General features: G+C 44.0%; 1 protein-coding gene across 1 annotated transcript in view; it reads right to left on the bottom strand.

Annotated features, from left to right (window-relative positions):
• Positions 1–7,270: 7,270 nt before the first annotated feature.
• The window catches only part of antxr1a (ANTXR cell adhesion molecule 1a), a 33,545-nt gene continuing 15,565 nt past the window's right edge, over positions 7,271–25,250 (bottom strand). The window contains exons 10-18 of the mRNA XM_048243345.1: positions 25,075–25,173; positions 22,035–22,104; positions 21,152–21,230; positions 20,297–20,392; positions 17,735–17,776; positions 15,161–15,259; positions 14,291–14,458; positions 11,763–11,843; positions 7,271–7,783 (exon numbers count right to left, since the gene is read on the bottom strand). Coding sequence (XP_048099302.1) covers positions 7,355–7,783; positions 11,763–11,843; positions 14,291–14,458; positions 15,161–15,259; positions 17,735–17,776; positions 20,297–20,392; positions 21,152–21,230; positions 22,035–22,104; positions 25,075–25,173 — 1,163 coding nt within the window. The 3' untranslated portion in view covers positions 7,271–7,354. The remainder of the gene's footprint in view (positions 7,784–11,762; positions 11,844–14,290; positions 14,459–15,160; positions 15,260–17,734; positions 17,777–20,296; positions 20,393–21,151; positions 21,231–22,034; positions 22,105–25,074; positions 25,174–25,250) is intronic.

Genomic DNA, 25,250 nt, shown 5'->3' with positions numbered 1-25,250 from the left:
CAGAAACCCTAGTCTCTCTTTTTGTTTAAGTCTGGATCTTCAGTCCTTAAGGAAACTTTAAGGATATTTTGTGGGTGTTCTTGTGGAACATTTGACAGATGATTTAAGAGAACTCTTAATAAGTGGATATATTCTCCCAATCCAAGGTGAAAAATATGAGGCGATAAAACTAACAGTTAGAGAGAAGACCAAAACAAGGCAACAGAGTATTTTCTTTCCCTCCCATGGCGGTTTACTCTTATCAGCTGAAATTAATGTTTACTCAAACCCCCCTGATCCAATGAAACTGATCAAATGGATCCAAATGCCAGAGATGAATGGGTGGACTAGACTTGTTTTTTAGCACTTGGCCTGGTTTAAGCAGGACACCGCTAGGTTGTCATAGCATCTGTGTAATAAAGACCTATTTTCATAGGCAGCTGGAGGTGTATGCTCTCTGCACTGGAAGAGAGGAAAATGAGAATTGTGGCCAGGCCTTGGTTTTGTGCCCTTACTGGGTGTTTTCAACAGAATCTGGTCTCTCAGTGGAGGATGGTTGACTTTTATTGCGTTGGAGATTGCTTCACAGTAACTCTTTTATTTCAGAAAAAGTGAGATAATCAGAGACTTGAAGAAATAATCAAAATGCCGTCAACTAGAACCCACTAAATAAACATTAGTATTGTTTGTTGACAAAGGCTTTATGATGGTTATTTTGATTACTTCTGTGTAAGGGGTGTTAGCTTTGAAAAGAGTGCACGCCTGATCCCTTCAAGTGTCTTTCCTCAGTGCATTCGCTCTAGTATCACTTTCTGGTTAATGTTGCACCATAAAGTTTATAGTCCTGTATCAACATTTGGCACAAAATGTGATGACCTCTCTCTCTGTGGTGGCATGCATGCATCTCACTTCTCTGTTTCCTCACAGCTCCCCGATGGCTCTCTTAGTGCTTGGAGTCTCATATTTAACCCCCAAGGGTTTGCTGGCTTCCAATTCGTAAGTTTGAGGAGTCCTCTGGAAGGCAATAAACACAAGCTGCTCTCTGTTGTACCCCACTTAGAGAAAACAACTTCTCCCTTAAGATGTCAAAAATACAAGCAGGGATCGGTTTTAAGGTCCCATTTCTCATTGACTCATCACAGTTTAGCCCTGTTTAGCATGCCAGGGCTGAAAAGCCTCTGAGGCTTTGTGCACTTCTCCAGCACAGAACCACTTGACATGGAAAGATGTTCTTCTGCCCCACCAAAGGTATTCACCAAAAAATATTTTCCCTGACTCGGGGAGCCAAATCAGAAACCAAACCACTTGTGGTGCTCATGAATAACGAAGCAAATGAGATTTGTTGGCATCTCTATCGTGTGGGTGTGATGATGACCGAACTATTGGATAGTGGAAAAATCTCCCACCTACCCTTCCACCCTCACCCCACCCTCTTTCTCTCTCTCTCTCTCTCTCTGGCATTTTTCATCTCTTTCTGGCAGCGCTGTGAGTTTTGAATAGCTGGCTGTGTTGCCACTGATGTGTCGATTATTTTATTGGCCAGAGAGAAAAGTAGGTCAGCAACAGAGAGGACTGCATGCGGCCCACAGCAATCTCTCTCCTGGTTGCTGAGAGGTATTTCCTCCTCCTGCAAGGTGACTCGGTCAGTTAGAGCCTGTCCATTGCTGCGCTGCATCAGTGAGATTCACAGTCCACTGTGAGCAAACTCAGCTCAATGCACGTATCCACATAAATGTGATTGCAGGCCTATGGCAGGGGAAAAAAATAGGTCCCCTGGGAATTGTACAGCAATTGTTTTTCCCGACAGCACTTTAGCTTTGAGTAGCGCAAGACTTTATTTTTCTGCATGACTGCACCATTGAGGTATGCGTGCGCACGCAGAGGAGACGTCTTCGTTAATGCCTTTTGTGTCACCAGAAAGTAGATTTCTCTCCAGCTCGTTCACTCAAAAGATGGTGACGTCTGTTTTCTTTCCCCCTTTATGTCAGCAAATTGGGTCAAACCGAAACATGCATGCAGGCAGTTTGGTAAATCAAGTCCAGTGGGTCTCCGCTGAGCGGAGGAGTGGCGAGAGCAGATGGGGGTTTTGAGCTCTTGGCTCCGGTTGCCGCAGCAACAGGCTGCAGGCAGGGTCTACAGAAACCGAGCTCGCCCAGAGGAAAGGCAGCGGACCCGGCGATGAAGGTGCGGAGAAGATTGATGAGGCCTCGGCTACCTGACAACGGCTCTCCGCAGCGCTCCTGACACTCAGGGAGTCCAGACGGTTGGTCGAGCGCAAACTCCTGCCAGTTAAAACATTTCTCATGTTTGGCGCTATATTGGAGGAAATGCGCAGATGCGGGGTGACCCCTACAGCTGTGCTTCCTATTCCTGGGGCTCAGTTGAAATGGAAAATTCAGAGGTTTAGTGAAGGTTTAGGCAGAGACTCACCACCCCTCACCCTCTTCAGCTATCTGATTTCATGAGTTGACTAGTGTCTCCTGGCTCTTGAATAGTGGTGAGCTGATGAGCAAATCCACACTGTTGATATGAACCCCAGGAGACTGACCATCTGGACATGGACAGTATGCCTCAACTATGCAGACAGTATATACGGCAGCCTTCCCCCACTGCCTGTGCAAGCTGACTGGATGTGTGTGTGTGTGTGTGTGTGTGTGTGTGTGTGTGTGTGTGTGTGTGTGTGTGTGTGTGTGTGTGTGTGTGTGTGAGAGAGAGAGAGAGAGAGAAAGTAAGAGAGAGAGCTGAATTGTGGACTGTATGTCTAGCTCAAATAATTCCATCAGGCAGAGAAATCATCTCCACGGGACTGCTTTTCCCATTGCATCCAAATATTTGAGGTATCCAGTGAAATGAACCAGATAGAACCACCTCATACCTTGTGTGAGGTTAATTGCACAGAGATATTGCAGAGGCATATCATATGTCCTTATTTCTCTTAAGCAAAAACTTTCAATTATGTCATGTACAATTCGTTCTGGCATTCTTGCTTTTCTCTAGCCTGTCTACATTTACTGAGGATTGGATGGACTCTAATATTTTCCGAGATAGCTCATTCTTATTGTGCATGTGACATAATTCAACACAAGGCCCATCTGGATGCTGTTAGCTCGGCCATTCTCTTTCCCCCAGCACACTGGAGAAGTGGACTGGTCTTTCTACTCGGATGAAATGTCAAACTCACTCAGGAGGACGCCCTTTTGGCTTTGCACCCCCTGGACTTGTCCCCATTGAACTCAGCCTACCACGTTCTCTCTCTCTCTCTCTCTCTCTCTCTCTCTCTCTCTCTCTTTCTCTCTCTCTCTCTCTCCAGTTTGTTAAAGAAGCTAAGACGTCATTTTGAGCATCTGCATTTGCAGAACTGGAGAAATAAATATATAAACAGAACCAAGTCAGGCAGCTGTGTTGTGAGAAAGAAAATGTGAGTGAAATGTGTTGCTACAACGCTGGAGCCAGAGGAGTCTTACCTTTTGCAACTGACTTATTTTTTTTGTCAGTATAACTAAATGGAGTGGCAAATCAAGCCTTAATGGTTGGTGAAAACGCTCTCTTCCAAAAACGTGTTTGTCAGGAGGAAAATGTGTTAATGTAATTTGGATCTGCCACTGAGCATTTCGCTGGTGCTGGACTGGGAACTGGGGAACAAGGTGGGGCCTAATGCAAGGCATGAGATTACTGACAAGCTCAAAGGCCGGTTGAAATTGAAGTCCCATGTGCTAAGTTTACAAAAAAAGTTAATTCTCTTTTTTTGTACCTCCTCCCAAGAATGACATCTGTACATGATTTGTGAATATTACATATATTACATATAATATTACAAAAAAATAATAAAAATGATCACCGTATAGGCTACTGACCGTACACCGCATTTCAAGAGAAATAACTCTACATGAAGCTGACAAAATGAACAGCTTCACTTACCCTCAAAGCCGACATCCCTCTCTGCACTGAGGGCATGTATCATGTCAGTACATATACGCACACAAGGTGGCGGTGTGAGGGAGATCTCTCCCAACCGCGGGCAGAGAGGGGGAGAGAAAATGGAGCGCTGAGAAACGCAGTACTCCTGGTGACAGGTGTGAGAGGTCTGCGCCCCTGATCCTCCGCAGAAGCCCAGCTCCTGATGGCGTCATCCAAATAGGAAACGTGTTGGAGCACCTAGCAGGCCTCCAGCTGCACGGACACATGGGGGACTTTAATGAGACGGTTCAAACATGTCGCGGAGGAAATGTGGCCTATTTTCACTTCCCACAATCCCGCAGTGTCAAGCTCCAAATGTTGATGTTGGTTTAGCCGGTATAAAGTGACAGACGGATGGCGATGCGTGGTCTGGAGGTTGGAGCAGAGGGGGACCAAGGGCTGCACTCATATTCTTTGGCCAATGGAATGGTTACAGTCCCTCTCAAAGCTATCGTTGGGACTGATAGAGCAAAGCAGAGAAGACCTCGCTCCAGTTCACTCCATATTTGGCAAAGGCAGCAGAGTCAAAGCAAAACCACACTCTTTAAACGAATGTGTTGGAAACAACGCAAACTGTGCTGTCCCTATCTGGACACAGAGATGTGTTAAAAACAACACAAGTTATGTTGATGTCAACACAAGTTGTGTTATTTTCAACGCATACTGTATAGCGAATAACAAAAGCAATGTTATCTGCTGTGTTAAAAACAACGCAAGTTGTGTCGTTTTCAACACATTCGTTTTAAGAGTGCATGTAGATTTACATTTATTCATTTGGCAGACGTGTTACATACAGAAATTACACTTCGAAGTTCTTGTGCTCCTAGTGGTCTATTCTCACGCGCCCACACACACACACACACACACACTCTCACATAAACACATGCAAACACACACACAAATAAAATGTGCGTTTATTTAAAAATCTTTTCCATCTTGATCGTCATGTAACCTTTGGAAGCAGGGCTGTCTACATCTCAGTGCAGTTTAACAACATCTCCCAGGGAGCAGCAAGCCAGCTTTCCATGCATGTGTCTCCTGCTCTGCCTGCCCGACTGGAGGATTTATCTCCCTCTGTCATTGAGGTGGAAGACACCGAACAACCGGTATCAGACTGTGAATGTGTGTGTGTGTGTGTATGTGCGTCAGCAGGGTTGTCTTCTAGAATCAGGCTATAGTGGAGAATGCCACCATCTTTTTAGGATCTTAGACAATCTGGATAACCCAGTTTACCCTGATTGGTCAGATGCTCTGAGGAAGACAGAAGGCAGTATGAAGTTCCCCATCATACAGCCATAGTAATCCAAATTCAACTTATTTCTCATTTCTGATCCTGTATTAGTGCTTTTACACCCCCCAAGAAATTTTTGACACTAATAGACCACTAAAGTTCACCTTCAAAAAAGCTACCATCTTTGCCCATATAGGACATTCGGTATCTTGAGATTTTCCCTGGGGGAAAATAACATGGGGATTTTGAATTATCGCACCTGATAGACTTGCAGAGACGAAGGAATGCAAATATTTAGCTCTATGCGCTTTTGTCCTCTGTCTTCGAGTGGATACTGAGATCTCCGGTACGATAAGACGGCACACTTTGATTTTTGCTACCCAAGACCTAATTTTCAATGCAACTTGCCATAGGCAGTTAGCTTCAATTAACACTCGGATCTCCTTATATGGGCAAAGATGGCAGCTTCGGGTACTTTTTGTAGGCAAACTTCAGAGGTCTATAGTTTTATGAAACAGCCATAAAGCAAAGTCATCATATTATTAAAACCATTTCAACGTGTGTGTGTGTGTGTGTGTGTGTGTGAGGGAGGTGCCATTCCATCATGTGCAATGAGTCAAATTCATGTGATTCCTTTAAGCCATGTTGACCGGCCTCATTGAGCACAACAGTGGTGCCAATTGCGAGGGGAAAAAAGATAATTAAGCACAGGGGCAAAATTGGGTTTAAACATTGATTCTGCTACACAGTGGTGTCAAATATATACGACATATCAAAATACTGTGTGCCAACATTGTGAAATCTGTTCGATTATGGGGCACAAGTACCCCAGAGCGTGTTCAAACACAAACTCAGATGCGATGCACATGCTTGGTGTAACTAATTGTACAATCATTGACTGGAGAAGTTAAAAACAAAATCAACCACACAAATTAAAACAAATAATGTGAAACAACAATGGAGAGACATAAAAAGAGTATGATATATTTATACAAACACATATTTATAAAAAATGTATAAAAATGCTCTAGGAATGCTAAAAACGGACACTTACTCATGCACTTGTTACATTTAGTCTGTGAGAAAATGATGTGCTTAAACCTGAATTATAGTCTTCAAGTGACCCTTCAACATCCCTGCATCAAACTGCCTCCATATTAGATGAGGCCCCCTATGTTGCCTTCTCTCTTTCCTTTGTTATTTATCTACTTGTTTGGCATTTTATTACCCAACAATCTGTTCCTATCCAAATTTGCATCAAGCTGTTATTTAATATTGACATAATAATATCATCATATCCATGTGTTGGTAAATGCAAGTTCAAGAATGGGTAGGAATTAATTTTCTTCTCTTTTCTGACAAGTGTGTCCCAAGTTTCAGGTTGGAAATATCAGACACAACCAGAAAAATGTCTCTTCAAAACAAATATGGTCTACTTTGACGTACATGAACATTATTCATTAATTTTTTCCAGTTTTTTTCTTTTCTGGTCTTTAGAATTGACTTGTGCAAGAAAGTAACTCATATACATTACACATACATTAAATCATAATTTCAGCTTGTTGTGTATAGTGGAAAGTGTATCCCTAAGTGAAAGTTCACTGTCCATTACACTTTTCACCAAAACCATTTCAAGACATTTTGCTCTTTACAAGCAAATTTTACATGTGCATCCCACAAACAGTAAACCTCAAAACACCTTCTCTAAGTACTCATTCTCAAGAACCTCAAGTCTTTAAATGTTTTAGCAGATGGCAATGAGTGGGTGAACTGTTGTCCATCCTTTCAATCTCTTTGAATGACCATTGCACATGCTTCATGGAAACAACCAGGTGAAGCTGACTGAGTGCATTGTTTATGTGCAGATATGCAGATGTGTCCACAGGGGTGGTGCTACAATGGGACTATAGCAGAATGTGTGGTCATTATCAGAAAAGTCACCTAAGAAAGCAGACGTTGCAGTGTGGATGGTGGTTGTTTTCTTTGGTTGAGGCCTTGGGGATAGGATGTATTTCTCTGTGATTCTGTCCCAATAGAGATATGGAAGGTGATTTCATTAGTGCGTGGCCACATGAACACGTGTAGAGCAGTCTGAGAGGGGGCGTTTGAATGTCCTGTCCCGCCTCACGCTCCACGGATCAGCTCCAGGAAGCAGAGCCTCTGCACACACCAATCACAACAGCCGCCCTACGGAGAGGGGCGTGGCGGTGGACGGTCGGGAGGCGGGGCTCTTCCGGGGGGAGGGGCTTGTGGGAGTGGAGGCAGGGATCCGGTAGGCGACGCAGGAGGAGAGGGGGGAGCCACGGGCAGGGGGTAGTAGAGCGTGGTGGGAGGCAGGGCCCTGGTTGGTGGTGGGGTGTAGGGGGGTGGAGTGAATGGAAGTGGGGTGGTGGGAGGGGAGGGGGTAGAGCAGGGAGGGGGGGTGGTGGGCAGAGGCGGGAGGGTGGAGGAGGGCGAGGCTGGAGGACTGTGGGGTGGAGGGGGCAGCAGGGTCTGGAGCGGAGGTGGTGGACTGCCTCCTGGCGGAGGGGTGTAGATGGGCGTGGGGTGGTTCCTGTAGGCTGGGTAGCGGGGCGGAGGGTTGGACTTGACCCGAGTGAAGTTCATACAGCGACCCTGGAGAGAAAGGACAACATGACCAGAGAGTGAGGAAAACCCACCTAACATTATGGAATAAAATGAGCGTGACTCAGCATGAAATACACAAAAGCATATTCGTCAGCACACAGCATAAGTGAGTAAATGTGATAAATCATAGCATACACAGTTGTTAAATTGTGGTGAAATCAGTTGAATACAATTTGAAGTTAGGGTTAGGGTAACCCTAGGATGTAAGCCACCTAATCTGCATTACGAGGGAACATGGCCAGATAGGCCACCAAGAGTACAGGAAGCAATTCATTTTTGTCAAAATCACAATGTTGCTGCATTGATGATCACTTCACCCGAGAGAAATTAAGAACTATTTAGTGGAACAATGCAGGTGAATTCTCAACCCACATAAAAACATCTCCTGTTATATACAGCCACATATTAACAAACTAATTGCTTTAGCAGTTGTTCGGAGAGGGCTGTTTTTATAGTGCACATTCTCTAGTGTTTGCTGCTTCCAAGACACACAACTCACAACCCACATTATTTATACTGTGGTGAGAATACAATAACACGTTTGACATGATTACATTAATTTACTGCTTAGAACTTCATGCATGCCATTTTAAAGATCGGTGCATCCATAACAAAAAAAGAGATCTCTGATTTATGCTTCTCAGTCTAAAGTGATATCCCTGGTTCATCTTATTCTCTTACTGACTTCTGCAGGCCAAATGTTTCAGTCTAACTTATTTTGGGTGAAGAAAACACAAGAGAACAAGGTCAGGTCAGTGACCTGTTGGTTCCTGTGAAATATATATTGGTTCCGGGTCATGCAACTGTATCTCTAGAGGAAACGCGGAAGGTTTAGAAGATCTGAAGCAAAGAGTCACATCATTTACTCTGTTGCTGATTCAGTGCCTCACGTGGCTGTTGCTATATGGAGGAAACTATTAAAGACATGGGTGTACTTGAGCTCTTAATTGCAACCAGAGGAGCCTTGTTTACCCACAATGCTTGAGGGGAAGTGACAGTCAAGGGCTGTCCAGAGCTCCTGTAGTTAATGAACAGTTTTATGAAAACAAGGCTTTGCTCCTACACTGCATTACCTCATTCCAGAGTTGGTCTGCTGATCTATGAAACAAAATACAATGTTTCTGCTTAAGTCTCACGCCTAATACAGTATTTTCTGTCTATTTTCTATCTGATATAAGGCTAGAAAAAGGACTCTAGGACTCTAAGCAGAATTGAAGGCAATGCTGACTTGTGGAGCTCCTGGGAGCGAAGCCAGCAGTCCATTATATGCTCGTCCATTTTCCGACCGCCAGGCCATATTGCAACTCTCTACTTCACGATCACATTCTTTTCATTGCGCTTTGACTGTTGCATAATCCTAGTCTTTTTCATATCCCTTTGTGCTTAGGGTGCTTTGTCTCTGCATTTGTTGCATAATCCTTGTCTCTTCAATATCCTTTTGTGCTCTCCGCATTTGTTGTAATAAAGCCCACCCGCACCTCTTGTCTTCTCATCTTTGCAGTGTCACTAGGTTGTGAACATATAACTAATGGGCTAAGTAGGAGGCAGAGCCAGGAAACTTATTAAGCCTCGACGAAGTTTACTTCACCATGGCTTTGATGTTCCCAGGCATCCCACTGATCCCCCCGCGGAAGACGCCACAGTCCCCCTTTCCCCATCCTTAGGCCCGCCTGAGCGTCACCACATCTACACTTACAGAAATGTTTGTTTGTGGCGGGGACAATTAGTCTTTGTAACAGGGGGGACTATGTCTTGGTACATAACTCGCAAAGCAACCTCAAAGAAACTGGGTCAGATTCTGGAGCTGAATGTTTTTGTTTCTGGCTTTCGTCCAAAGCAATGGACGTGGTCCCTGCGAGGGAGTTGCTGACTGGGCACTTACTGTGAGGAATCCACATGGGCCCTTGTGCAATAACAAAAAAAAATTATCAGGATTTAACCCCTAGTAGGGAAGGACGTGAGGGATCAAAGTCAGATGGAGCTTTAACCCCCACAGTACAGGAAATCCTCTGTGTTTTAGTTCCTACCCTCGGTCTATCACCACAACTGGCTAACACCAGTCCAGTATATGCCCCACCAACAACCCCCTCCCTCTCCAAAAGAAAGACGGACGGGGTCACACTAATGCTTCCTAGTCTCATGCAAAATGAGGGGGGTGGGGGTGTTGCATCCAGCTTTTTATGTGACTACTTTTCCAGACGTGGCCGGGTCTCAGCCTTTGGCAGGCCGACTCATCAAGACTCACCACGCACTTACCCAGCATCCTCTGTCTGAATTGACTTTATTGCAAACATCTGCGTTGTTTGCGCTGCATTTTATCTGGCCTCAAAACTCGACTTGACGAAAGGGCCTCTTCCCACTCACCACCACCCAAAGCCAAGGCTAGTCCAGGGCAAGGCTAGCAGTGGAGCCAAGGCTAGTCCAGGGCAAGGCTAGCAGTGGAGCCAAGCCAAACTCTGGCTTTTTTCAGTTGAAAGAGAGAGGGGCGCAGTTATTAACATTTCTATACTGCATTTTCAGAGTCATAAATGACAACACCCTTTGTACCCCCCCAATAAGATTAAATGTTAACAATCTTTGTTTAGTTTACATGAAACCTCTTAAAGCGCGAGCGTGTTTAAAAAGTCCTCATTCTGTCGCTGGGAGGGATTCTCTGTGGAGAGGGCTTCATGTGCTCTGTGTTCTCTGTCCAAGTCCAGACTGATTTCCATCATGAAATCCTGGCTGCAGCTTTATGAAAGCTTCAGAATATCTCACGACTCCTTCGGTTGTTTAGATTCTGGTCAAATATTACTCGGTGTCCTGTGGTTTTAATACTATTCAGATAACTTCAGTGAGACATTCTAGTGCAAGCTGTGGTCTATCCTCTTTGTCTGCTATTGCTTCCCCCCTTTAACCCTAAAATAAAGCACAGCACGCACAATAGACATAACAACTGCATGTATGCAGAAACAAATCACATGAAAAGACTTGTCTGGATGACGTCTGTGTTGCCAGCAACCCCTCCATGGAAATGTTTTGTGACCACGTTGCCTATGGATATGGGGTGGTGCGTCGCCCAGCAGCATCCACCCAAAAGGTCAGACATCTCATATTTTTCTCGTGGAAAAACATTGAGTCACGATGTGTTCATTCAATTAGAGGCCAGAGAGCGAACCCATGGGCCATGCTTCATTTCACCCCGTATGAGCGACAGGTCCCGAAGCCAGCCTGACCTCACACAGCTGTAAGGTCAAACACATGCATGCCGCCATCCATGCTTAAAATGTGCCATGTTTGGATTGCTTAAGTAATGGCTGCACGCACGGGGGAAACATGTTTCCTGATAGAGCATGTTGGCCGCAGAGAAGAGGGGCTGGTAGGCTACACAACAACAGGTGGGATTTCCATCTCTGCGCTGTTTTTGTTTTTCCTAGAGAGAGAGGCGGTGAGTTGGGTAAGATGTAATGGTTCCAGTTGGAGGCTTGGAGGATTCATGTCATGGGTCTCAGATGGACAGTTACTTGCAGGATGCTAGCGCAGTGGGGGTGTCGGTTTTAAGCGGTATTTATACTGTTGAGCACGTTTCAACTTCGAAAACGACAAGTCAGTCATTCCCTATGAGGAGTCGCAGACCGCATGCTAACAGATCCGAGAGAGTGTGTTGCGAATCCGACAAATGTCTGCATGCATTAAAAACGTGTCCAGCAGATCCAAACCGACAGACCAAATGGAAGACTTCATTGATATGGTGTATGCTGTAAGCAGCCATTATAGTCCTGTCAAATTCAACATTACCTGCTGATATTGGCAGATTTTCTATACTAGATTGAAAGGTAGAGGTAGATTAGATAGGTAGATTAGATAGGCTACTACCTTTTAATTTTGTTAATGGCCCACTGTGCCTCTGAAAGGTTACAGGGTTATTTTATTTAGACGATTATTTTACCACAGTAACAGGGTTATTTTGGTCAGATATGAGTCTTACTTTGTCTCCTGGTTGTGGTCTCATGACTGATACACGGTCATAGCCTTTCCTCAGGAGAACCCACAGAGCGTCCAGCTTGCCCTACAAAAAAGGAAAAAAAGGATGTAGAGACATGTTTTGACAAACTGTATCTCCATCATCCTCAACCTGTTTCAATCATCTGTTGCTTCTAAGCTCACAACCTTAATACAGCAAGCTTACCATTATCGCATAACCTTTTTACGAACATTAGGAAAACATTCAGAATGAGAAACCACTGAGCCATGTGTTTGTCTGTTCACTAATGGGGCTGCATCTGAAGTTCCAACAGAAAAAGTGATGCCACTTGAAACCCTGAAGCTCTGGGCCCAGTACCAGAGAGAACTGCACACGTTAGCATTCGATGGATCAGCATCAGTAATGACTGCATGCATTCACTTTCACTTTTTTGCATTATGTCATTGGCTTAGTTTTGTATTGAACTGGTCTAACTGTAACTATACAGCCTGTATACACAGATGTTATCTGAGGGAGGCATAACCTCCTCAATCCTCAATCCTCTTCAGCCGCAGGCTGCTTTCAAACATTACGCTGTTTGTACATATCCACCTTTCTGTGATGGACTTCTTTAACCTCTCTTTGAAAATAGAAAAACCCTCGCAGACAGTGCCAGATTAAAATCATATCTTGGCCATCTGCTGTGTGGTCATTCCCATCTCTTTCCAAAGCCTTTGCGTTCTTTACTGTAATCCAATTTAACAATGAAACATCTGACCTTCATTTCACAATCCCGTATGTTCAAAGTGTAATTTGGAAACAAATAAGTAAATGAAAAAATAGAAGCTAATGTTAGTTCACTGTGGCCAATAAAGGGTAGAAACCTCTTTTTTCCGCCATCATCATCATTGTTTTGAAGATGATGAGGAAGAGCCCCCGAGCCCCATGACCAAAAATGTGTTGCCTCTGCAACCCTACTCTCCCGCAGGTCAGTCCAAAACATGCCTGTTTTCTAGTAGCGTTCCCCAGCTGACTGAGTCAGAGTGTAAGCATACAGAGCACAATGCATTAACCGTTAGTCCTTAGCTGAGAAGAGCATATCTCAGAGAGCCCAACACTAGATTACACACACACACACACACACACACACACACACACACACACACAGCCTTACGTCGTCTCGCTAATGTACCAAGTCTCGGCCGGTACAGCTTGGTACCAGCAGGTATGCAGAGGTCATCACTGGAGCACAGGTTGTGGTTAGATAAACTGATGTGTGTTGTGACATGTTTTGATTTTAAACATATGTGAGCTTGTGTGTCTTTTTGAAACAAGTCAGAATGGGACGCAATCTTTTTCTGTTAAAATGTGTTGTTGTTACTTAACTATTCTACTCTGCAGCTTGCAGAGAAGAAAAATAAATTTCTTAGCTTTACACATGATCAATATGTCAGTATCCAATGATATCCCAGTGCTTTATCCCCCCTGGTGGAGTTAAATGACTTAATTTGGGCCTGCTTGTGTTCATTTTCACTCTGTTTTCACCTTCAGGCCACACAACAGGATGTAGCTGTGTGTTTTGGATTGTGGAGACTTGAATAACGATGGCTATGAATTCTCATTTCCTATGATAAATCGGTTTGTAAAACACTCATTGCAAATGCAAGTACTATTCATCTTCATTGTATCCACAGCCATAAGCTGTTTCAGCACACGTATTGGATGGGGTTTGAGGCCTCCATTGTATTTCACCATAAATTTAACAGCATGACTAGCTATTGCAGAACAATGATCTGTCACAAAGCCAAGGAATGTTTTATACATTTAGCTCCAGTGGTAATAAGATGATTTCCTGGAATGGATCAAGCATTAAACATCTCTATTAGAACAGACAGCCAGTCTGTCTTCTAAATGAAGTGTGTCTGGCAAAACTCTACTCTGGATCGGCTGTCTTGCAGGGGGCTTATCTCAAACATGAATATGCCCTAAGCATACATTTTTAGAAGACCTTTCATCTGATGGCTACACACAGTGCACTACACTAGGGAGTTGGATTGGGGGGTGGTGTGTGTGTGTGTGTGTGTGTGTGTGTGTGTGTGTGTGTGTGTGTGTGTGTGTGTGTGTGTGTGTGTGTGTGTGTGTGTGTGTGTGTGTGTGTGCTCTCCATATCAGCTATAATACTGTAGGCAACTTTTCTGCTTTTCTGAGTGGCACAGGCAATGTTTTCTGTACCCATGAGTGTCAACATCACCATTTCACTGCTGCAAACATCCATTGAATCAATCCAAACATTGAATCCCTTCTGTGAGAAATATGATTGGTGGGTTCAAATAAAGAATTCAAATGTTGGGGGTGCCATGAGATGTTTGTGATAATGAAACCACAGGCATTACTTAAGAAAGCAGAAACTGAATGCATCTATTTCATAGAATTCTGTAGACTGCGTTTGCCAGAAAAAAAAATGTCAAAAATGTGTAGTGCATCACACAAGAATGACCATCAGACCCATCATGGGACTGCTGATTGAAAAAGGTGCTCTGTAGATACCCTACCTTGATGGGAGAGTACCACTTGCGTGGGCCATGCGGCTTCCTCATGCCGTTGTTCAGCATGCGCGTAGGCGGCAGCTCAAACTCCTGCTCCGGCATCTTGACCCGGGCGTTTTTGGCCTTCTCCAGTTTGGCCCCCTCCTCTGTGGAGCCCTTCTCTCCCCAGCGCACCTGGGGGAGCACAGGACAGACACAGACAAAGAGAGAGGGAGATAGAGGGAGACATCAGAGAAAGAACAAAAGAAAGAAAGAAAGAAAGAAAGAAAGAACACAGAGATACAGACAAAAGAGAGAGATAGACACCAGAGAAAGAACAAAAGAAAGAAAGAACACAGAGGGATACAGACAAAAGAGATAGACACCAGACAAAAGAGAAAGAAAGAAAAGAACACAGAGGGAGACAAAAGAGGGAGAGAGAGGGGAGATTGGAGAGGTAGACACAAGAGAAAGAGAAAAAAGAAAGGGACAGATGTAAGTTTTCAGGGGGAAACGATGTGACCGTTAAACGCAACTAAGCAGATAGTTCTGGAGCTCCAGATGAGCCTCTGCACACTGTACAGCTGGTCAGAGGCCAAGTCTGTAAATTCCAGCCGTGTCTCTTAGTCTTATCGTGTCCTAATGGAAAACAGCTTGGACTCACAGTGGGGACATAACAGTCACTGCACTTAACGTCCACTAGAGTACAACAAAGAGTCTGGCAGCGAATACTATTCTGTATGTGTGTCATCTGGTTAATGCTTAACATTGGTTCTGTCTGTACTGCTATGTGAAAGTCTTAAATAACACAGCACTTCTTGAACACTGTGTTGGACAAATAAATGTGACAAATGATGTTTGTCTGTCTGTAGAGTATTAAATTGCTAGATGTCAGACCTCCATCCGTTTGATTCCACCCACTCCTCGGCCACCGTAGTATGAGGCGTCCACTGTCGGCCACTTCTTCTTAGGTATTCCATCCTCATCCTCCTCGTCCTTGGGTGGAAAAGAGACAGTTGTCCTTTACATTACTGAGTATGTGACTGGTAGAGCATTTTCCCTAAAAGATCTTTTGTATTTTTAATCACCAAAGGTGTAAAAAAAAATGACCCAGTTATCTCGACATGTCATATAAAACTGTGAAAAGAAATTTCCTTAAGGGGACAATAAACTAACAAACTAAACTAAAAAAAACATATAAAAAAGGATTTGTTTTGGATGTGTACTCTTGGATGTTACCCTTAGGGGGTCAGGGGTGAGGGAATAAGTCAGGACAGGGGGCAAAAAGAGGCCAGAGGACAATTTCTCTTAAGCAATGAACCCCCCCCCCCCCCCCCCCTCACTGAGCTCTTCCATGATCCCATAAAGTCACTCATAAGTTGTAGAAAGAAATGACAAAATAATGACAAAGACAGCACACATCTGTGTTTATGAGTGAAATAGGCATCCCTGAATCCAAACCTTGTGACTTGTTTTCTCCAGGGGCATATGGACCTACCTATTTCCCTCTTGAAACAACATCAACCCGTGTCTCTCTGTTTGCTATTGTTGCTTGCCTCTTTTAATGGCACATATACACTTCCATTTCAACTTTGGATATAAGTTTAAGCCGCGCAGTGAGTCTGCAATCTAGCCATGGCATATGCAAGAGGAAAAAAAGTGTGCTCCATCTCCTATCCCTTAGAGTGCTTTATGTCTTATAAACACAGTTGGCCTCTTTTATGACCTAAATTTTCCATTCTAAAGAAGTTCAACCCCCCCCCTCACCGCCCTCTGCAGTTCCCGAAAGTGTACCACGTCTCGTATGGCATGCATCGGATCTCAGGAAATGACATAAACCCGGCCAACACTGTCTGACACACTCAGGATTCAGGCTGTCGGTGGATCCGGCCTGATAGTCCAGACTAATCTAATCTATTACCGCACAACAGTCAGACGCTGTCATGCGAGACGGTGATGTAAGGCACCCTGCGCTCAGAGGGGGTTTCAATGTGTTTCAAGACTTTAATTCTCAGAACTAATTTATGTTCAAAGCCCACATGATAATGAGATTTTAAAGTTGAGTTTAAACCAGGCTATGAACTGCCGCCAGTCTTGAGCAATATCTTGCGCAAAGCAGCGTGTAAGACTGCTATCTCAACACAACGACAATTTAAACAGAGATTGACAACCCATCCAGCATTTTTCTACAATAATCCGTCTATAAATATTATTTTATAAGTGAAATAATTCAGATTTTCAGTGACATGATTTAATGGCTGAGTAATTGAACTGAATGGGGTGAATGAAATATGGAGAGGGCTTTGTATGGAGATTATATGTTTCATATGAGACTGTGTTGAAGTTATGTTAAGCTGCATACACTGCTTTGGCCTTTTGGCCAACTTCCCTCAGCCTGTGGGGAAACATAAAACACCCACCAACAAACAAAGAAAAGAAACAGTGCATAGTTTGACATGGAGTATATTTCAGTGTTGCAAAGACAATAGGGGTAGGCTGGGGCACAAGTCTAAAGTGCTACAGCAATCCTAATAGTGATGAATTGCTTTGTACTTATATAGTTATCAAAAGTGGTGTGCTGGCTTTATTGAGTTAGACACAACCACTCAACCAGACAAATACACATTCATACACAAATACATGATTCTTTAATTACTGACTTCCCTAGAAGAGAAGACCCAAACACACACACATTAACAAATAAATGATTCTTTCATTTACTGACTTCCCTAGAAGAGAAGACCCCCCCACACACACACATAAACAAATAAATGATTCTTTCATTTACTGACTTGCCTAGAAGAGAAGACCCATTTACACCGTGTCAGGGGGCCAGATGGTTATTCAGAAAACTTCAATTGAAAATAGGCCATTTGATTTTGTTACCACTGCATCATTGAGTGATGAAAATTAGATGATGGCATCTTGGATTTGGCTGAGTCAAAGTAATAAAAGATGTCATCTAATGACTTAACTAAATGTTACTGTGCAGTAAAATAAGCATGTTAACAAACTACTATTTATAATATAAAATTAAAAATTAGTCACTCAAAAAATATTCAGATGTAGTGAAGGGAAAGCGCAGTGGGCCTGAAACCCAGTTCTGTGAGGTACCAAACCTGCAGCCTGACCTCACCAGGCTCATTGGTATTGCAGAGTGCATACTGCACCCCATCACAGTGCATACCTTATACCATGATTGTGCCTCAACAGAATTCCACCATACCTATTATTATAAGATACTATAAGTATGTGGGGCCCATAAAATAACATGACTCCTCTGCATCTGTTTGCATGAGAGTTTGCATGCCTGTGGATACATCTGAGGTGGAATACTTGATCCTAAGAGTGGATTATTATTGATATTCAGATAGTGTGCTTTTTGTTTGAACCAAATTTCTCCTGTAAAGTTTTGTTGATGTGGATATTTACATGAAAAAAAAACAAATACAATTCATATGTGCATCTTACCGAGCTATCTTCGACTACTGGTGGTGGAGGCTCACGGATAATCTAGAAAGAGAGAGAGAGAGAGAGAGAGAGAGAGAGGCAGAGAGGTTAAGGATGAAGTTGGGGGATTTAAAGTCTCTCACGTGTGCTCAAGTTCACACTCCTGCTGCTGGTATGTCAAAACTAATCCTTTCCTCCTCAGCGCAGTTTCAAATGCCCTTTTCATTAGCATGTCACCCAGTCAGTGAGTAATGTGTTCAATGTGTGTGCCAAAGCAAGGATACTTAAAAACACATGACGGAGGAATTGGCCCACTTTTTTTTGTGCTCCTCTTTTGCACTATTTACAAGCAGCGTGAAATGACCTAGAAATCTGCTGTCCAGATTCCATAACTTAGGGAAGGTCGGGGGGGGGGGGGTAGGGAGGAGGGTGAGGGTGGTTGGTTGGTTGGGTGGGGGGGGGGGGGGGAGGTGGTTCATGGAGTATGGAGGAAAGGGTCTCAGGACACAAAAAACATGCGAGTACCATGAGGAGTCACATGCCTGAACCCCCAGAGAGAAGAGAGTGTGTTTTCAAGGAGCTAATTTTGGAGGAAGAAAAAAAGAGAAGTCTCCCACCAAAGCAGAGAGCACAAACATCTGAGAACACCCCACAGGAATGGGATTTGTCCTCTGCTGTTGTTTTTGAGAGAGATTGCGGGTCAGGATGATGTTATTAATTGAGTTAGAGTTCAGACAACGCAGTTTGACTTATTGTGGAGCACCACCGTTATGCAACGTGCAGCTAAACCCAGAATGTAAAGTGGGCTAGCGAGGCCGGATTTTTCCTTTGAGCATTTCCAAAAGCTGAAACACTAGCTGCCTTCCCATGGCAACCTTCTCTTACTTTCCGAAACACTTCTGGGCAAAACTATCGACTGGAAATGATTGTATATGGCTAAGATCTTTCCCCAGTTTCAGCCTCAAGGCTTGTAAAAATACAGCTTTATGAAGCCTTAGCTTTTTTGCCTGGGGCATCTGATATTGAAAAAGAGCTCTGAAAGACAAACACCATAAATGTGGTCTGACAGATGATATTTGACTTTAAAAGATTAACAATAACAGTGACACCTGTCCAGCATACTTGCGTAATCTCCCGCCAAAGGTCGGAGAATGTGTGCTAAGGTGACTAACAGCATGATTTCAGCTCCGAACCCTCTCCCTCTGTGTGAACTCACTGTCCCTCTCGTTGGTCTCCATCGCCCTGTCGCAGGACCTCCAGATGAACTCTGACTCAGTTTTAGAGTCCACTGGTCCAACATTACCCGCCTCATTACACACTTGGACACATGGCCCTATTTCAATTATAAGATGACTCTTGAGTAAGAGTGGTCAGTCACTAATGTGCATCTGAGACTATGAAGTGATTTTAAGACAAAAGTGTATGCTAGATACAGGAGATTGGTAATAGATATACTGAATAGAGACTAAAGTCTTGACCCAGAGTTATTCCCTTGGTGTTTCATCGGAAGGAGGATTTAATGCCCTTGAGAAGCGTGAGAGGCCTGGTCTTCTTTCTTTTTCCACCAGCCTGTGACCCTGACAGATCAAAAGGTCCGATGGGGTCGTCAGGCCCCAAGGAACTCAACACACTCCTTCCACCTGCCCATGACCTTGTGTGGTGATAATGGACTTAAGGGAAGGTCAGAACAATCTATTACCGACTAACAAATCAGACCCAGAGCTCCCGTGTGACCACCATGTGACTCCCACACTCCATGGGAATTTGTGCTCGGCGCCGTAGATCTCTCTCTCTCTCTCTCTCTCTCTCTCTCTCTCTCTCTCTGTCTACCATTCACCCGACCCAGCCAGCTCCCACACTCCAGCTCTGCTGGAAAAGAGATCACTCGGCACAATCTGCAACCTTCAGCAAGTCAGGACCATCACACTCGGGGAGATGACCTCACCTTTGTGGTGAGGCCATTCGTTAGCTTAACTCTTACTGTTAATGATGCATGGGGACAGGGAGGGGGAAGGGTTTTTTTTGGAGTGGGGGCGTTGGGGGTTAGGAGGCTACATCTCAACTAAGCAGCTGCTCTCAGATGCTGGGAAAGTTTTGAAACCCTCTTGTCGAACCATGAGCAGCGCACCAACCAAGTATGGCTCATTTAGTTAGTGGAAATCATTAGAAGGAAGTATTTTATTTTGACAAGAAACCTGACTGTCAGACTGCTTGTGCAATATGTGCATATGTGAAGATTTCAGGGGTATTTTCCATTTCTGGTTCATGACTGGTCTGAACGTCTTCACTGTTTGAACGAGGCATGTCGTAAAAATATTGCTGATATGAGGTGCCAAGCCTGATATGAGTGTAGGTGGAACTCATGACATTGCTATTCGGAATATTTTTTAAAACTACCATCTTTTTATCAGTTTGAAAATTCTGCATATAGTATATGGGCAGTGTATGAATGTATTCAGATTTCAAATGACATCTATTTGGCATATTCATGAAAACAGAGAGGACTAAATGTACCTCAGCCTTAGCATAGCGACTAATAATGCTAATGCTGCTGACGACAATCCTAGTATTAGAGGAGCCTACCACTGTGCAGCAGAGAGGCCAGAACCACCACAGCATAGCCAGGATCAGGAGCAGCATCAGGATGAGCAGAGCTATGGCCAGAATAGTCCCATCAGACTGAAACACAAACACACAATATAATGGAATATCAGTGGCAATGAGGATTATGTTTTTTACATTCAGTTACACTGATATATGATAGTATGGCCCAAAAAAAGGATTAGAAGCAAGTGTGTGTGTGTGTGTGTGTGTGTGTGTGTGTGTGTGTTTGTGTTTGTGTGTGTGTGTGTGTGTCTGTTTGTCTATTACAGAGTGCTGGCTCGGTTTGTGAATGAAGATGACTTATTTTTTAAGAGATTTCACGAGCAAACCAAAACAAAATATTGTGAAATACTAGATGATTCATAACAGCTGGAGAGAGGTGAGAAGAAAGGTCGAGATTACAAGTTGTTTTCAAGACAGCCTCACAACGGCTCAGCGCCATCAGAAGTTACAAGGGCCATTTGGACGACTGCTAACCTGGCAGGTGTTATAATACTCATTTCCTCGTGCACACACTCTATGGCTTCTCATTGGCAGACAAGGAATGTCAGTTATCTCAGTACTGAATATATAAGCTTAAGGGCACTTGACTTGACTGAAACAGCAGATGCCTGGACAAAAACAAGAGAGAGGAGAGAAGACAGTCCAGCTATGTGCTATTTTTTATACCTGAGGTATATCTGAGGATGTCTATGCTGATATCTTCAGTATTTGTTTTATCTGACATTTGAAGTGAAATTTCATTTGAGCAATCACATTTTCAAATGACAATAGTTTTCTTTTTTTGGCAGTCTGAAGTCTGACAAAGATCTACTGCATATGTATTGTACTCACACAACCCACGGTGGTAATGGTGACAGAACTGGAGATGAAACTCAGGCCTTCGTTCATGCTGACATATAAGGAGGCAGCCCTGCAATACAGATACACACGTCTGATGGGTTTCTGCAATCAACACCCTAAAGCAAAGCACACACATTAGCCTATACTATATGCATGCACTGTATTACAAATAAAGAAAATGCATCCTTAAACGTTGAGTCTCTGGTTGCCTTCCCACCGGGTTTGTTTAACTGGACTGTAACAGAGTGTGATTATTCCCCCCTAGCTCTGACCCAGCTGGTTTCTGCTCACATTACATTTTTGTTTGTGGTCCTGGGTCTGTTTATGCCAAAAACACTAGCTTCTATACTGTATACCAATATCGCTTGGCAACGTCATAAAAACGGCAGTTTATTTCCAACCCCAGACCACTGTTTTCTAGCGGACCCAGGTCCGCACCCGGGTTCGGTAGATCGGTAGACATTAGCAAAAATCACCTAACCATCGGTCCAAACGAACTCGGTATAATGTGGACAAACGGTATAATAACCCCCAGTGTCTCATTCATCAGTTAATTTCAATGTCGAATAACTGACATTTAGCCACCACTTGCAAAGTGACACGGAGTTGCAACGGCGGTGGGTTCGGGGATCGAGCCCGAGCTGACTGATTGTCAGGCATTGTCTTTACCACTGCTGCCAGTCAACCCCACGGCTTTGCTGCAGAGGTTTATTAACAAGTGTTCAGTTTAATTCCTCACTAACACGCTGTATGAACACATTCAAAGCGAAATGCAATAAACCAAGTAATAAGCAATCTATTAAGCAAGAAATAAAGAAAAAAATGTAATAAACATGATCAATGAATTATATGTTAATGTGAACACAGCACTTACGTTCCCTCCTCTCTCAACACTGGTGCAGGACACAGCATGTATGTATCCTCAACAATCAGAGGCTTCACCACTGGAGGAAAGAGAACCAGATTACCATCACTGTACAACACCAACTGCAGAAACAGGTAGTATAACTCAAGTTAGCACTGGGGAAGGGTATAAATGGCTTGTTGTTTTAGATGGAGAGCAAGTCAACAGCACTGAGCCATGAGAAAACCCTACAGGGACCTGTTGGGAGAAGAAGCTGGCCCTGCTTTGCAAACAAGGTAATAAAAACATGGCCGCCGCTGTTGAAGGACAAAGCTGTAAGATATTCTGTTGAACTTCCTGGTTGGAAGGCAGATTCGCTGAGCTCCTCTACTCCAACACAGGCTGTTTACACTGGCCCCAGGCAGACATACCTCAGCCCTGAGGAAATCTACACAACTGCTGTCTCTGTCCTGTAACACCCTGCTGGATGAAGGGATTTAGTGGAAGGGAGGGAGGTGGACCCGCTGGAGCATTAGCTGTGAGATCAATACCGCCGGGATAAGGGCTCTGGCCTGGGCCAACATAAAGTCATCGGGATGTCATACAGCCCCGGTTCCTTTGTGATCCTTCAGACACCTCAACAAAAGGTGAGCCGGAGGAAGGGAGAGGCCTGTTGAAGGAGATCGAGGCTTCAAACACTGCCTTTTTGCAGCGATGCTTGAGCCCCACTTTACGACGGCCTCCTCCTCCCTCTCTGCTGCAGGGGGTCGTCTTTGTCCGGGGCAGATCCGGGCAGTGACCGCCTGCCTCTCTCTCCTCTTCCTCTCTCAACATGTGGCCAGAAGTGTTGGGATCCTGGCAGGAAGGCTTGATGCATGTCCTCAAACTCTTTATTAGTCTGTTTACCCACAGTGCGCGAGGAAAAAGGCCATGTTTTACTGCCTAACTGAAGACATGTGCTCAAGGCTGGAGAGTGCTTAATAAATTACCAGAAATTACTGGCCATACCGATCACCTCCGAGCCTCTCTCTGAGTCAGAACAACAGTGTTGCTCTTCAAACAAAGAAGCTGCCAGTAGATTTTACTTGTTGTGAATCATGATGCAATTGACTGTGACAATTTATGGAAACAGTAGTTTTGTTTTTTGATGGAGATGTGACTGTGACAAAACAAGGTGCTGCATTGCAAAAGCTGGGGGGTTTGTTTTTGTGCCTGTGTGCATGAAGTGGAAAATTCATAGTGTGTCCATGGCCTATGCATTCTGTGGATTCAAATCTGGTATTTGTCATTCCCAAAACACTTCACATATCCTGCCCAAAACACGTCACGACAACAATGAGCAGGGCTTGTGCAGAAGCCTCTTGGTGTGTATCATCGTTTGGTGAAAGGATCTGTGTTCTGATGGAGGTTTGAGACCTTCAAGTCTCCTTCAAGACTCACCATCACATCTGCCGGCATATAAGATGCCAGGGTTCCGTATGTCTTATACTTGCAAGCTGTTAGCGTGTCCGAGACATAGGCTCAAACAGACTCTCAGCTGTTCAACACATGTAGCAACACACAGCCCCTTCCCACCCATAGCCTTTAATCCATGAGATATTTGGAGGCGCTGTCAAGGGGGGAGGTAGAATTAGCAAGATTTACGTTAAAGAAATCGCCTTTGCGGACAAACACTGTGGGTAGAACAAAGTTGGTAAACAAGTGGGCATTTGTTGCCTTTTTCTTTGTCGAAACTGAAAAAAACCTTGCATCAGCATAATTAGGGTCTGTTTACAAGAGCCTCTTTCCAGCATTTAGACTGGCCAAGTATAAACAAACACCGCTGGACAGTGGACAAACGGCACGTATTTTCAGGGGACTTAGCATGCAAGAGACATGAGAATGGCTAGGGGGCGAAGACTGCAGATATAGACACAAGGCATTTCCCTTTTGTTCTAATAGTTTCCATATCCCGCGCTCATTCCCCACCGAGATGTTTGGACACACAATGTAAACCTTCACCGTCCACCGACATGACTGCTTTCATCATCCATATTATGGGGATGCGAAACACTCACTAATCTGAAACCTATTAGTATATATAATTATATCAGGCACAGATTCTCTGCTTTGATCAGATCTAATTCAGATGCAATCGCAATTCTTCACAGCATTAAATATCTGCCCTGTGGGTGCAAACTTCTTAGCGGAGGCCATATAGGCATCAGCCTTTTATTAAAGGCTGATGCATGGCTGCATGGCGGGAAGCATAGCTTGGATGCAGCTCAAGGACATTGTTCGTTCCTCATCACAGCTTTGTGTGTGGCGCTGTGGGCTTTTTTTCTCCTCTACTAGATCTGCCTCACCTGGCGAACAGCCACACTATTAAAGGCTGCCTTGTGCCTTTTAAAAACTCTCCAACTACCAATCACGACAGATCCAGGAACATTGGTGCATGTTTTCGGTCTATTGGGGCCAGATTTTTGTCAGGAGGTTTCAGAGAAACGATAGCTCAGGGACACTTCACAGACCTGTGTGATGGCAATTGCAAGCTCAGTGGTACTCAGTTCAGAGCTTGCCAATTTGAGCTAAATCATAAAAACAACTCTTATGCAAGGGCTAATTATCACTGTTTACAAAAACATTAATGCTTCGTACATAATTTGGTTTCAGTGTTTGTCTGCCCTTTTAGACACACATTTGAAAAATAATTGGTCCTTGTTTATTAAGAGATATGATTCAGGTCTTTCATCTTGAAATGGTTTCAGTAAAGACCTCTAAATAGGTCTACACAATGCCAAATGCTGACACACTTTATGAACAATGCCGACTTAATAGCGGGTCACTTTATATACCGAACATTCTATTTTTATATAGAATCTAATTACTCCCCTCACTTGTAAAGACAATCATAATGAAGGTCTTAAGACATTTTCAGATGGCTCAGTGGAGAGCTCTAAATGGTTCAGCTTTACGTGACCCAAAGTACAAAATTTACTTGGAAGAGGAAGGAAATGATGTTGGCTATATGTGATGCAGGTATAATGCAAGCTTATGTGGCATGCATCACGGCATCAGAGACGGCACTTACTCCTTGTGAGGGTATCATTGATGCGGAAAGTGCAGAGCACTTTTTCCACGTTGCGGGCATGGAGGAATCCATTCCCTCTGACCACCACCTGAAATGTCTCTGCAGAGGAGGAAGAAGAAGAAGATGAAGAAGAAGAAGGAGGAGGAGGAGAAGAAGAAGGAGGAGGAGGAGAAGAG

The sequence above is a fragment of the Alosa alosa genome, chromosome 5 (assembly GCF_017589495.1).
Source record: "Alosa alosa isolate M-15738 ecotype Scorff River chromosome 5, AALO_Geno_1.1, whole genome shotgun sequence".
Taxonomy (NCBI): Eukaryota; Metazoa; Chordata; class Actinopteri; order Clupeiformes; family Clupeidae; genus Alosa; species Alosa alosa.
The sequence above is the reverse complement of the archived record's forward strand: the minus strand, read 5'-3'. Positions and strand labels throughout refer to the sequence as shown.